Here is a 15,096-nt window from a genome sequence, read left to right as displayed (position 1 = left end):
ACCGCATGATTTGCAGCTAGCAAGGCTTGTTGGCTGTATTTCCACAGGAAAATACTTCTGCACAACTCTCCACGGCGTGGGGGATCCATCCTCCAAAGGGGAAGTTTCTAGCCCTTGTGGTTCCTGCAGAACCCTAAGCTTCTACTGACCAGTAGCAGCTTCTTTGCACCCACCATTGGCATTTCTTGGGCATCTGCCCATCTCCGACTTGCTTGTGACTTTTGGACTTGGTCCCCTTGTTCCACAGGTACCCTCGTTTGGAAATCCATCGTTGTTGCATTGCTAGTTTGTGTCTTTCCTGCAGAATTCCCCTATCACGACTTCTTGGTCCTTTGGGGAACTTTAGTGCACTTTGCACTCACTTTTCAGGGTCTTGGGGTGGACTATTTTTCTAACCCTCACTATTTTCTAATAGTCCCAGCGACCCTCTACAAGCTCACATAGGTTTGGGGTCCATTCGTGGTTCGCATTCCACTTTTGGAGTATATGGTTTGTGTTGCCCCTATCCCTATGTGTCCCCATTGCATCCTATTGTAACTATACATTGTTTGCACTGTTTTCTAAGACTATACTGCATATTTTTGGTATTGTGTACATATATCTTGAGTATATTTGATATCCTCATACTGAGGGTACACTCTGAGATACTTTGGCATATTGTCATAAAAATAAAGTACCTTTATTTTTAGTATATCTGTGTATTGTGTTTTCTTATGATATTGTGCAAGTGACACTAGTGGTACTGTAGGAGCTTCACTCGTCTCCTAGTTCAGCCTAAGCTGCTCTGCTAAGCTACCATTATCTATCAGCCTATGCTGCTAGACACCCTATACACTAATAAGGGATAACTGGGCCTGGTGCAAGGTGCAAGTACCCCTTGGTACCCACTACAAGCCAGTCCAGCCTCCTACATTGGTTGTGCAGCGGTGGAATAAGTGCTTTGAGACTACTTACCACTCTTGTCATTGTACTTTTCATAAGAGAAAAATATACAAAACAAGTTCAGTGTATGTACACCTAACTAAAAAGTTTTGCATTTCCTCTTTTCACTCTTTTCTAAGTGCTGAAAAGTACCTCTAAAACTTTCTAAAAGTTCTTAAAAAGTTTTTTTTCTGTCTTTCTAAAAGTTCTGAAAAACTTTTTTATCTCTTTTTCTGTCACTTAAACTCTTTCTAAAATGTCTGGCACAGGCCAAAATGTTGATCTGTCCAAACTTGCATATGATCACCTTAGCTGGAAAGGAGCAAGGAGTCTCTGCATAGAAAGAGGTTTGAGTGTAGGGAAGAATCCTTCTTTGAAATTGTTGCTTAACATGCTTAGAGAACAAGATAAGGCCAAAGGGGCCCCATCTGTTGAAAAAGTAGCTAATGGTTCCCAATCTGATCCAGGGACTCCCCTAGCAAAAGAATCAGGGAAGAAACTTCCTAGCCTGCCCATTACTAGACAGTATAGCATAGTTGGTACTGATGTAGAGTCACACCATACAGATAGTGTTGTCTCACATCATAACAAGAGTATTCCTTCTCACCACAGTAGAAGTGATGTTTCTGTTAGCCAAGCTGTTAGGGTGCCTTCTGTAAGGGATAGGTCTCCTTCTGTCCATTCTCACCATACTTCTGTGTCTAGGAATGTCCCTCCCACCCATCCTGATGACAGAATGTTAGAAAGGGAGCTCAATAGATTGAGAGTGGCGCAATCCAGACTGAAGCTTAAACAGCAACAGCTGGATTTAGATAGACAATCCTTAGAAGAAGAGAAGGAAAGACAGAAACTGGGTTTAGAAACCCATGGTGGCAGCAGCAGTATTCCCCATAGTCATCCTGCAAGAGAGCATGATTCAAGGAATCTGCACAAGATAGTTCCCCCTTATAAGGAGGGGGATGACATTAACAAGTGGTTTGCTGCACTTGAGAGGGCCTGTGTTGTACAGGATGTCCCTCAAAGGCAGTGGGCTGCTATCCTATGGCTATCATTTAGTGGAAAAGGTAGGGATAGGCTCCTTACTGTGAAAGAAAGTGATGCCAATACTTTTACAGTTCTTAAGAATGCACTCCTGGATGGTTATGGCTTAACCACTGAACAGTACAGGATGAAATTCAGAGAGACCAAAAAGGAGTCTTCACAAGACTGGGTTGATTTTGTTTACCATTCAGTGAAGGCCTTGGAGGGGTGGTTAACTGGCAGTAAAGTTACTGATTATGACAGCCTGTATAACTTGATCCTGAGAGAGCATATTCTTACTAATTGTGTGTCTGATTTGTTGCACCAATACTTGGTGGACTCTGATCTGACCTCTCCCCAAGAACTGGGAAAGAAGGCAGACAAATGGGTCAGAACAAGGGTGAACAGAAAAGTTCATACAGGGGGTGACAAAGATGGCAATAAGAAGAAGGATGGTAAGTCTTCTGACAAGGGTGGGGACAAATCTAAAAATGAGTCTTCATCAGGCCCACAAAAACACTCTGGTGGGGGTGGTGGGCCCAAATCCTCTTCCAATCAAAACAAAGAAAAGAAACCATAGTGCTATTTATGTAAAATAAAAGGCCATTGGACAACAGATCCCAGTTGTCCAAAGAAAAGCACCAAGCCTCCTACCACTACAACCCCTACTGCTACACCTAGTGTCCCTACTAATAGCAGTGGTGGTGGGAGCAAGCCTACTAATAGCCAATCCAAGGGAGTAGCTGGGCTCACTATTGGTAACTTAGTTGGGGTTGGTCTGATTAGGGAGACCACAGAGGCTGTGTTAGTCTCTGAGGGGGCTATTGATTTAGCCACCTTGGTTGCTTGTCCCCTTAACATGGATAAGTACAAGCAACTACCCCTAATAAATGGTGTTGAGGTTCAGGCCTACAGGGACACTGGTGCCAGTGTTACTATGGTAATTAAGAAACTGGTCCACCCTGAACAACACCTACTTGGTCACCAGTACCAAGTAACCGATGCTCACAACAACACACTTAGCCACCCCATGGCTGTTGTAAATCTCAACTGGGGGGGGGGGTTACTGGTCCAAAGAAAGTTGTGGTAGCCTCAGATTTACCTGTAGACTGTCTACTAGGAAATGATTTGGAGACATCAGCTTGGTCAGATGTGGAGTGGGAGGCCCATGCAGCAATGCTGGGCATTCCAGGGCATATTTTTGCTTTAACCAGGGCTCAGGCCAAAAAGCAAAAAGGACAGGGTGACTTGGATCCTGGAACAATGGCCTAAGTGCTCCCTAAAGCAAGGGCTAGTGGAAGTAAAGCACTACCTACTATCCCTCCCTCTACAGTGGATTCTACTTCTGAGGAAGAAGAATTCCCTCCCTGTGCAGAACCTACACCAGAGGAGCTTGAAGCAGACACTGCTGAGCTTTTGGGTGAAGGGGGACCTGCCAGGGAGGAGCTGAGTGTGGCACAGCAGACCTGTCCCACGTTAGAGGGTCTAAGACAGCAAGCTGTCAAACAGGCTAATGGGGATGTCAGTGACTCTCACAGAGTTTACTGGGAGGACAACCTCTTGTACACTGAGGCAAGGGATCCTAAACCTGGAGCTGCCAGGAGATTAGTGATTCCTCAGGAGTACAGAAAGTTCCTCCTAACACTGGCTCACGACATTCCCCTAGCTGGGCATCTAGGACAAATGAAAACATGGGACAGGCTTGTTCCCTTGTTTCATTGGCCTAGAATGTCTGAGGACACAAAAGAGTTTTGTAAGTCCTGTGAAACCTGTCAAGCCAGTGGCAAGACAGGTGGCACCCCAAAGGCACCCCTTATTCCACTGCCTGTGGTTGGGGTTCCCTTTGAAAGGGTAGGGGTTGACATAGTTGGCCCCCTTGACCCTCCTACTGCTTCAGGCAATAGGTTTATCTTGGTGGTAGTGGACCATGCCACAAGATACCCTGAAGCTATTCCTCTTAGGACCACTACAGCTCCTGCAGTGGCAAAGGCCCTCCTGGGAATATTTTCCAGAGTTAGCTTCCCAAAAGAGGTGGTATCAGACAGAGGAAGCAATTTCATGTCTGCTTACTTGAAGGCCATGTGGAAGGAGTGTGGTGTAACGTACAAGTTCACTACACCCTATCATCCACAAACAAATGGACTGGTGGAGAGATTTAATAAAACTCTCAAAGGCATGATTATGGGTCTCCCTGAAAAACTCCGCAGGAGATGGGATATCCTGTTACCATGCCTCCTTTTTGCCTACAGGGAGGTAACCCAGAAAGGAGTGGGCTTCAGCCCCTTTGAACTTCTTTTTGGACACCTTGTTAGGGGCCCACTGACACTTGTCAAGGAGGTTTGGGAACAACCTTTAAAAGCTCCAAAACAAGATATTGTGGATTATGTACTTGGCCTCAGATCAAGGATGGCTGAGTACATGAAAAAAGCCAGTAAAAACCTTCAGGCCAGCCAAGAGCTCCAAAAGCAATGGCATGACCAGAAGGCTGTTTTGGTTCAATACCAACCAGGGCAGAAAGTGTGGGTCTTGGAGCCTGTGGCCCCAAGAGCACTCCAAGATAAATGGAGTGGACCCCACACAATTGTTAAAAAGAAGGGTGAAGTCACCTACTTAGTTGACTTAGGCACTGCCAGGAGTCCCCTTAGGGTGCTCCATGTCAATCGCCTGAAGCCCTACTATGACAGGGCTGATCTCACCCTGCTCATGGCAACTGATGAGGGACAGGAAGAAGACAGTGATCCTCTACCTGATCTCTTCTCTTCCACAGAACAAGATGCTCTAGTGGAAGGTGTTGTACTAGCAGATTGTCTTACTGCTGAACAGAAAGACCACTGCATAAATCTCCTGTGTCAGTTTTCTGAACTCTTCTCTACTGTGCCAGGTACCACTTCTTGGTGTGCGCACACTATAGATACTGGAGACAGCTTGCCTGTCAAAAGTAAGATCTATAGGCAGCCTGACCATGTCAGAGACTGCATAAAGCAAGAGGTGCAGAAAATGTTAGAACTGGGAGTGGTTGAGCACTCTGAAAGCCCATGGGCCTCTCCTGTGGTATTTGTACCAAAACCTCATTCCAAAGATGGAAAGAAAGAAATGCGGTTTTGTGTAGATTACAGAGGTCTCAACCAGGTAACCAAAACTGACGCTCACCCTATACCCAGGGCAGATGAGCTCATAGATAGACTGGCATCTGCCAAGTATCTAAGCACTTTTGATTTGACTGCAGGGTATTGGCAGATCAAATTATCAGAAGATGCTAAAGCTAAAACTGCATTTTCAACCATTGGAGGCCATTACCAATTTACAGTAATGCCTTTCGATTGAAAAATGCACCTGCGACTTTTCAGAGGTTGGTGAACACAGTCCTGCAAGGGCTGGAAGCTTTTAGTGCAGCATATTTGGACGATATAGCTGTCTTTAGCTCCAGTTGGGATGATCACCTGGTCCACCTATGGAAAGTTTTGGAGGCCCTGCAAAAGGCAGGCCTCACTATCAAGGCTTCAAAGTGCCAGATAGGGCAGGGGAAGGTGGTTTATCTGGGACACCTTGTTGGTGGGGAACAGATTGCACCACTTCAGGGGAAAATCCAAACTATTATAGATTGGGTCCCCCCTACTACTCAGACTCAGGTGAGAGCCTTCCTAGGCCTCACTGGGTATTACAGGAGGTTCATTAAGACCTATGGCTCCATTGCAGCCCCTCTTAATGACCTCACATCCAAGAAAATGCCTAAAAAGGTATTATGGACAGCAAACTGTCAGAAAGCTTTTGAGGAGCTGAAGCAGGCCATGTGCTCGGCACCTGTCCTGAAAAGCCCGTGTTACTCTAAAAAATTCTATGTCCAGACTGATGCATCTGAATTAGGAGTAGGGGCAGTCCTATCACAACTTAATTCCGAGGGCCAGGATCAACCTGTTGCTTTTATTAGTAGGAGGTTGACCCCTAGAGAAAAGCGTTCGTCTGCCATTGAGAGGGAGGCCTTTGCTGTGGTCTGGGCACTGAAGAAGTTGAGGCCATACCTGTTTGGCACTCACTTCATTGTTCAGACAGACCACAAACCTCTACTTTGGCTAAAACAAATGAAAGGTGAAAATCCTAAATTATTGAGGTGGTCTATATCCCTACAGGGAATGGAATATACAGTGGAACATAGACCTGGGAGTAGCCACTCCAATGCAGATGGACTCTCCAGATATTTCCACTTAGACAATGAAGACTCATCAGGTCATGGCTAGTCTTATTGTCCTTCGTTTGTGGGGGGGTTGTGTAGGAAAGTACCATCTTGCCTGGCATGTTACCCCCATTTTTTCACTGTATATATGTTGTTTTAGTTGTATGTGTCACTGGGACCATGCCAGCCAGGGCCCCAGTGCTCATAAGTGTGCCTGAATGTGTTACCTGTGTTATGACTAACTGTCTCACTGAGGCTCTGCTAACCAGAACCTCAGTGGTTATGCTCTCTCATTTCTTTCAAATTGTCACTAACAGGCTAGTGACCAATTTTACCAATTTACATTGGCTTACTGGAACACCCTTATAATTCCCTAGTATATGGTACTGAGGTACCCAGGGTATTGGGGTTCCAGGAGATCCCTATGGGCTGCAGCATTTCTTTTGCCACCCATAGGGAGCTCTAACAATTCTTACACAGGCCTGCCACTGCAGCCTGAGTGAAATAACGTCCACGTTATTTCACAGCCATTTTACACTGCACTTAAGTAACTTATAAGTCACCTATATGTCTAACCTTTACCTGGTAAAGGTTAGGTGCAAAGTTACTTAGTGTGAGGGCACCCTGGCACTAGCCAAGGTGCCCCCACATTGTTCAGGGCCAATTCCCCGGACTTTGTGAGTGCGGGGACACCATTACACGCGTGCACTACATATAGGTCACCACCTATATGTAGCTTCACAATGGTAACTCCGAATATGGCCATGTAACATGTCTATGATCATGGAATTGCCCCCTCTATGTCATCCTGGCATAGTTGGCACAATCCCATGATCCCACTGGTCTGTAGCACAGACCCTGGTACTGCCAAACTGCCTTTCCTGGGGTTTCACTGCAGCTGCTGCCAACCCCTCAGACAGGTTTCTGCCCTCCTGGGGTCCAGCCAGGCTTGGCCCAGGATGGCAGAACAAAGGACTTCCTCTGAGACCTCTGTGTTACACCCTCTCCCTTTGGAAAATGGTGTGAAGGCAGGGGAGAAGTAGCCTCCCCCAGCGTCTGGAAATGCTTTCATGGGCCCACATGGTGCCCATTTCTGCATAAGCCAGTCTACACCAGTTCAGGGACCCCTTAGCCCTGCTCTGGCGCGAAACTGGACAAAGGAAAGGGGAGTGACCACTCCCCTGACCTGCACCTCCCCTGGGAGGTGTCCAGAGCTCCTTCAGTGTGCTCCAGACCTCTGCCATCTTGGAAACAGAGGTGCTGCTGGCACACTGGACTGCTCTGAGTGGCCAGTGCCAGCAGGTGACGTCAGAGACTCCTTCTGATAGGCTCCTTCAGGTGTTGCTAGCCTATCCTCTCTCCTAAGTAGCCAAACCCTCTTTTCTGGCTATTTAGGGTCTCTGCTTTGGGGAATTCCTCAGATAACGAATGCAAGAGCTCATCAGAGTTCCTCTGCATCTCCCTCTTCACCTTCTGCCAAGGAATCGACTGCTGACCGCGCTGGAAGCCTGCAAAACTGCAACAAAGTAGCAAAGACGACTACTGCAACTCTGTAACGCTGATCCTGCCGCCTTCTCGACTTTTTTCCTGGTGGTGCATGCTGTGGGGGTAGCCTGCCTCCTCTCTGCACTAGAAGCTCCGAAGAAATCTCCCGTGGGTCGACGGAATCTTCCCCCTGCAACCGCAGGCACCAAAGAACTGCATTACCGGTACTCTGGGTCTCCTCTCAGCACAACGAGCGAGGTCCCTTGATTCCAGCAACTCTGTCCAAGTGACTCCCACAGTCCAGTGACTCTTCAGTCCAAGTTTGGTGGAGGTAAGTCCTTGCCTCCCCACGCCAGACTGCATTGCTGGGAACCGTGTCTTTTGCAGCTACTCCGGCTTCCGTGCACTTCTGGCAGAAATCCTTTGTGCACAGCCAAGCCTGGGTCCACGGCACTCGAACCTGCATTGCATGACTTTCTAAGTTGTCGTCCGGCGGCATGGGACTCCTTTGTGCAACTTTGGGTGAGCACCATTTCACTCTACTTTGAAGTGCCTGTTCCGGCACTTCTGCGTGTGCTGCCTGCTTCTGAGAGGGCTCCTTGTCTTGCTCGACGCCCCCTCTGTCCCCAGACGCAATTGGCGACATCCTGGTCCCTCCTGGGCCACAGCAGCACACAAAAACCCTTACTGCATGATTTGCAGCTAGCAAGGCTTGTTGGCTGTATTTCCACAGGAAAATACTTCTGCACAACTCTCCATGGCGTGGGGGGTCCATCCTCCAAAGGGGAAGTTTCTAGCCCTTGTCGTTCCTGCAGAATCCTAAGCTTCTACTGACCAGTAGCAGCTTCTTTGCACCCACCGTTGGCATTTCTTGGGCATCTGCCCATCTCCGACTTGCTTGTGACTTTTGGACTTGGTCCCCTTGTTCCACAGGTACCCTCGTTTGGAAATCCATCGTTGTTGCATTGCTGGTTTGTGTCTTTCCTGCAGAATTCCCCTATCACGACTTCTTGGTCCTTTGGGGAACTTTAGTGCACTTTGCACTCACTTTTCAGGGTCTTGGGGTGGACTATTTTTCTAACCCTCACTATTTTCTAATAGTCCCAGCGACCCTCTACAAGCTCACATAGGTTTGGGGTCCATTTGTGGTTCGCATTCCACTTTTGGAGTATATGGTTTGTGTTGCCCCTATCCCTATGTGTCCCCATTGCATCCTATTGTAACTATACATTGTTTGCACTGTTTTCTAAGACTATACTGCATATTTTTGGTATTGTGTACATATATCTTGTGTATATTTGCTATCCTCATACTGAGGGTACACTCTGAGATACTTTGGCATATTGTCATAAAAATAAAGTACCTTTATTTTTAGTATATCTGTGTATTGTGTTTTCTTATGATATTGTGCAAGTGACACTAGTGGTACTGTAGAAGCTTCACTCGTCTCCTAGTTCAGCCTAAGCTGCTCTGCTAAGCTACCATTATCTATCAGCCTATGCTGCTAGACACCCTATACACTAATAAGGGATAACTGGGCCTGGTGCAAGGTGCAAGTACCCCTTGGTACCCACTACAAGCCAGTCCAGCCTCCTACAGGGAGCCCCCAAGAGAGCACTCTCTCTGCTTGCCGCCGCATTCACCTGCTCTCTGGGTTGGGCTAACCCACTATTACCCCGTTGCACAGACTGCTTGCGAAGGGACAGCAGGACTGTCCTCATAATTTACTGGAAGAGGAGTTATCGAATGGGACTCCTCCGACTGAAAAATCCCTCCCAGAGTCTTCGCCATTGTCTTATCCCTCAGATGCTGTCTCAGTATCTGATGTCTCAGTCTCTGATCCTATGTCAGAGCTGCCCTCTATAACCCGAGTGACGGCAGCAGTCATCCATCAAGATGCCATCTCTGCTATTGGCTAAACTGTTGCTCTAAAACACTAGCCTACGTAGACAGTCACAAAATTGATGGTGTGTGTGAGATACGTGCAACAGTAGAGGCCACCTTACCTGCGCTTCTTCCCTCAATCAGCACGTTATTTCAAGACACTCAAAAAACACCTTGTCACATACCATTCGTCACAGTCTTTAGCACCTCCTGCGCCCAGTCCAACAATCATTATTGGTGCTCCCACTCCCTCCTCCTCGGATTCCCTCATTACCACCCAGCAAAAGTGCCCTTCATCTCTCTATAGCCGCCCTCCACCCCGCACATACATTTCATTTGTATTATAGCTCAGGTAATGACTGACTTTACTAATGTACTCAGCTATTTACATAAAATACAGATTTGCTCTTTGCAGTAGGCATATAAACCTTCTGCGCTTCTTTATGGAACTAAAACTTCCACTAGACAAGTCTGACCCTTTTGTAGCAGAAACATAATCACAATACTTACTTGACTTTTTTATTGCTGCCTAAAAGCTACAGTTGAAAAGCGTCAGTTGAAGTATGTGCATTGCTTTGAAGACGCAAGCTGCAACTGCAAGACAACTGGTGGCAAATATATATATATATATATACATATATATATATATATATATCACTTTTATATGTGGGTCTGGTTTCCCTGGGGTCCGATCGCAGCCCCCAGGGAAACCACACACGTATTGACAAAAGTGATATAAATATATATATATATATATATATATATATATATATATATCAAAAAAGGATTCTCTTTCAGATTCAAAACAGAGAAGAACTGCACTCCTTCGTTGTGCCATAAATCATTCAGTTTAATTCCATTAGTGAAATCTCGACAAAGCAAACAAGCAGGAATCTCCTGACACGTTTCTGTCACACCGGACCTTGCTCACAGGTGTTTCCTGTGCCTAGATTTGGCGCTTTAAATAAACTAACCCGACTTCTACTTAAGAAAGCCCCCAAAATAACACACAATTATAATCAATTATTTCTACAAATCACTACAAATTCAAATAAATATCTATAAACATACCATAATACCAAAACCTTTTACAAATATAATTTAACTTTCCAAAAATAAAATCCACAAAAAATCCGAGATGTTTTCCTCCTCCATTCTAAATTACAATGTCTTCGGTACATGTAGTTCGCAACATCCCTTTAACCAAAAAAGTTATAATTTTTTAATTTTGCTGTTTTGTGTTCAAGAAAATTGTAAAAATAGATTTGTAAAAAATGTGTGAAAGGAAAATAAAAAATAAATAATAAAACAATTTGTGCTGCGATCAGGGGCCAGGAAACACTTTCAGGAAGGCCTCGTAAGAAAGGGGAGAGTCTCCCCTTTCTTACGAGGCCTTCTGAAAGTGTTTCCCGAATGTGGGGAAGGCCGTTTGTGGCTCCGATGGGGAAATCCACAAAGTGCTGACGTCACAAAGGGGCAGGGGGAGACACGGAAAAAAAAAATCCTCGGGTGCGACGCACCCGAGGATTTATTAACCCCCTCCCTGGTGTCGGCCACTGGTCGTGACCCGCACCAGGGAGGTACTGCGGGCGTCGGCCAGTGGGTTAAACAACTTTGTATTGTGGTGTTCGTTCAAGAACGCCAACAAGAGAATTTCATCCAGTCATCGACCTGAAAACATTACACAACTTTATATGGTGGTGCCCTTTCACGACAGGGAACCAGAAAGTGATTACACCTCTTAGTTGTAGAGGAGCCTTTCTCATTCCATTTCATTTTTCAGGCTCCCTAGCATATTCTCGGATTCACAATAGTGAAACCAGCACTTTTGGTTAATTGTTTTCCCATAGCCCTGTGCTCAGGGCCTCAGGTTTATAACATCACATTCTCTCCTCTTGCAGCAGTGCTGCATACTCAGGGGCCCTGAACAATTGAATACTGCAGGCACATTCTTTTCTTCAGGCAGAATCTAACATTTAATATGTGTTCAAGGCCATTCCGTGTCCCATCGTAGGGTGCTTTGTTGGTCATACCTGTGCATGGCATGCAGTATTGGACATGGGTGCTTAAAGGGCATGTGATATTGCTTCTGCTACCCCGGCACTTTGGTTAACTATCCATGCCTATTGACAGGACAGAGTAGAATATCAAAGATATTCAGGGCCTATTGCACAAACAGTATTTTGTAGTGCATAAATTAGTACTACATTAATACTTCTAACTTACTACAAAATGCAATTCACAAATCTAATAGAGGGAATCGCCTCCATATTTCCTATCTTTCCTATGGGGAGACCCCAATACACATATATGTATTACTTAGTCGTAAATGTGGGAGGGACTGGGTGAGTGGTGGGAAAATGAGGAATAGCTACTACAAAATGGAAGGGTTTTAGGGAAAGAAAGGAGGGTTTAGGAAAGGAAAGAATATTACAAACATTCACCCACAGAAGTGAAAGCACATTACTGATCAAAAACGACACTTTTAAAGTCGCTACAGTCATAAAGGTGATAATAAAGTAGCAAATGTACTCCAGCCCAGGCATCACACATGGCCACTCACAGGTAACTGCAAAGAAAGACCCATAGGAAATAATGTTAAATTTATAAATTATTTCAGCGGTTGGGTTTGCTGGACTCTTGAGTGAGCCCCACGGGCATTCAACTTCAAATAATAGAGCAATCTAATAGGCTGAGGGGGCTTTTTTTCACTGTTGGCCATCTTTCTCCTATGACGTCCCTTAAACCTCTGTTTTTTCAGGGAATGTGTATGTTTTTTTTAATGTAAAGTGTAAAATATGCTAATATTTCAATTTCTAACTATAACATTACTTTAACCTTTGTTTTTTTCAGTGAATATCTATAATTTTTTAAACCTAAGGAAAGATTCACTCCCCACAGCTCTACAGAACATTAAAGAGATGCTACACGGTGGCCCTGCACCTTTCTAGGAGCACCACCAAGATCCAAAAATCCTATTAGAAAGCCTTTGCAAGGCATTATGAAGGCTCCATGGATGGCTCCTGCAGCTCATTTTTTCTTTGTCTATTTTTTATATTTCTTTTTTTGGGTGCCCCTGTGCCCACACTAAGCACCAACAGTGTATCGTTCATTAGAGGATATAGAAGGGAGCCACAGAGCTCCCATTGGCCCCTGCTGGTTCCCCAGCGAGCACCCATAATGGTGCTGGTAGGAACCACTATTTTCTGTGCACAGTAATAGCCCCAGTGCCCACCCAGGGCACCCACAATGTATTATTTGTTGAAGGCCACAGGGGAGCACCAAGGCTTCCGCAGATCCTGCTGCTCCCCAGCCAGCACTCTTTGTTTTGCTGGTGGGAGCTAGCTGTCTTATTTTGTTACGGCCCTGGCAGGAGCTTCTTTTTCATCTGTTCCTGTCCAGGTAGGAGCAAAGTTGTATTCCCTACTTGGGATTGTGTGAGCAGGGAATAGTTTCTATTCTGTCCCTCTACCCTTCCAGGAATGGAACACAGCAGTGTACTCGAGTATGAGTTCCCAGGGCAGCTTTGATCTCCCCTCCTCCAAAAAAACGCCCTGGGGTATGGGTTATCTGTAAGGCATTGGGAGTGGGTGCCACATGCCCCTCACAGAGAGGGAGAAACCCACCCTATCCCTATAATTATTGACACAACCCCAGGCAATGGAGTCCTCAGGATCTCTGTGAAGCACAAGGAGGGGGGTTACACGCACCGCCCTCCTGATAATTATTGGTACGGCCCCGGGGAATGGGGTCTCCAGGGCCTCTGTAATGCTCAGGGGAAAGGCCAGATGCCCGTCCCCAAAAAGAATCTATAGCTCACCTCCAGGCCCTGGCCCAACTTTGGGGGCTCATGTTTAAGCAAGGCAAAAGTCAGCCAGTTGTTATTTATTGGCTCCATGGATCATCTGCGATCCACAGCGCTGCTAAAAAACATTTCATTTCTGGCCATGGGAGGCCCCACCACCACCACCCTTAGGGCAAAGGTATCAAAGGTATCCCTATCCTGCCCTCCCATATGTTTTTTATAACTTTTCTGTAGGACAGGGGACTGAGTGCAGCCCTGGTGGCAGCAAATCAGACCATTTATTTCATCTGTCAGGTCCACTGATCCTTCGGGGCATGAAATGACTATGGATTTTGAGGCTTATTTTCTCCAAAACAAGTGAACAGATTTACATTGAATGACAAAAAGCACACTTTCCTAACCAAGATCTAGCTTTCTGACAAATTTGGCATAATTCAGCTCAGCAGTTTTTGCAATTTCGCTGTTCAATTTTCCTATGGAAAAATTAATAGAGAAAATCTATTTTGGAACCCTGACTTTTTCTTGGTCCCCCGCTTGACAGCTCACCTTGAAACTTTCAAGTAAGGAAATGAGGTGGACGTGTGAATGGGCAGTGCTGGGTGTGTAAGGGCTGGAAGGGGGGAAATGGGCAGGGTACTTATGTGTTTCTTCAAAAAGCTCACTCATCACAGTCTTGACATTCGCTTTTGACTGAACTCCATACTCCACTACCTCCAACCAAGTGTACACCTCAAGTATGAAAACAGGAGGTGAGGTTATTTTATGCTCTCAGAGGGAAGGAACTCTCAAAGATGTTTTATAAAGAGGCAAACACAGTTGACAGTTTATTTATGGGATGAATTGTAATGGTATAATGAAGCACTTTCATTCACTCCACAGTAGCCCAATTTAGCATTGTTAATTCTGCACCATTTATATTGATTCTATTTTGCCCTGTCAGTTGTGTGCAACACTAAACCTGCCCCTAATATGGTGTTGCACTTTTTGTAAATTTACCATTTCAAGATCTCTGGTCATGTTCACCTCTACAGCAAGTGATTTAGGAATTTGGTGAATGTCTCTTGAGTACTGAGGTAAACTGCACTGTTCTTGCAAAAAATCAGACAAAGATATTTATTTACATACATCTACAATACAATTTTGCTTAGCTTAGAGATGTTTCATTCTGGACAAGTTGTTATACCTGGGTTCAAATTGGAACTTTGTCTTTTTAGGAAATGGACTGACTACAAGGAAGGGTTTGGGCTATTCAAGGGCAAGAATGATGAATACTGGCTCGGGAATGATCACATCCATGATCTCTTGGCAGGAGGTAAGGATCTAGAAAGGAATAAACTAAACTTATCTAATCATTCAACAAGGGGAAGGGGTCATAACTGAAGTATGTGAGCTAAAAGAAACTCATCTTTATGCTTGCAGAAATGACACTACAAATAGATCTCATGGATTGGCAGGGAGAAAGGAGACATGCAATTTATGAAAACCTCAGAATACAAAATGAAGACGTAAGAAATGTATAATATGATCTTCATGGAAGTTCACCAAAAGATCTGCCAATCTGATGTACATTTTTCAACTAAAGTCTCATTGCATAATTTTATCGTGGTGCAAGTAGTTATCTAGATGTCCCAGGCTCTTTCTGAACAGAAAATCCTTTATGCAATAAATGGAAATAAATACTATAAAAGTGTGAATTATAAAAGTGATGTACAATTGTTTTTATGAACTCATGTTGAAAAAATTAAGAAACAATATTTATTTATAATTTGAAATGGATTTGTGATGTATTTTGTTCTATTAAGGAATTGTC

General features: G+C 45.0%; 1 protein-coding gene across 1 annotated transcript in view; it reads left to right on the top strand.

Annotated features, from left to right (window-relative positions):
• The window catches only part of LOC138250515 (fibrinogen-like protein 1), a 227,151-nt gene that overhangs the window by 172,528 nt on the left and 39,527 nt on the right, over nucleotides 1-15,096 (top strand). The window contains exons 5-6 of the mRNA XM_069205465.1: nucleotides 14,501-14,598; nucleotides 14,706-14,791. Coding sequence (XP_069061566.1) covers nucleotides 14,501-14,598; nucleotides 14,706-14,791 — 184 coding nt within the window. The remainder of the gene's footprint in view (nucleotides 1-14,500; nucleotides 14,599-14,705; nucleotides 14,792-15,096) is intronic.

The sequence above is a fragment of the Pleurodeles waltl genome, chromosome 8 (assembly GCF_031143425.1).
Source record: "Pleurodeles waltl isolate 20211129_DDA chromosome 8, aPleWal1.hap1.20221129, whole genome shotgun sequence".
NCBI classification, from domain to species: domain Eukaryota; kingdom Metazoa; phylum Chordata; class Amphibia; order Caudata; family Salamandridae; genus Pleurodeles; species Pleurodeles waltl.
Note: the sequence above shows the minus strand (reverse complement) of the source record. Positions and strands in the feature narration are given on the sequence as shown.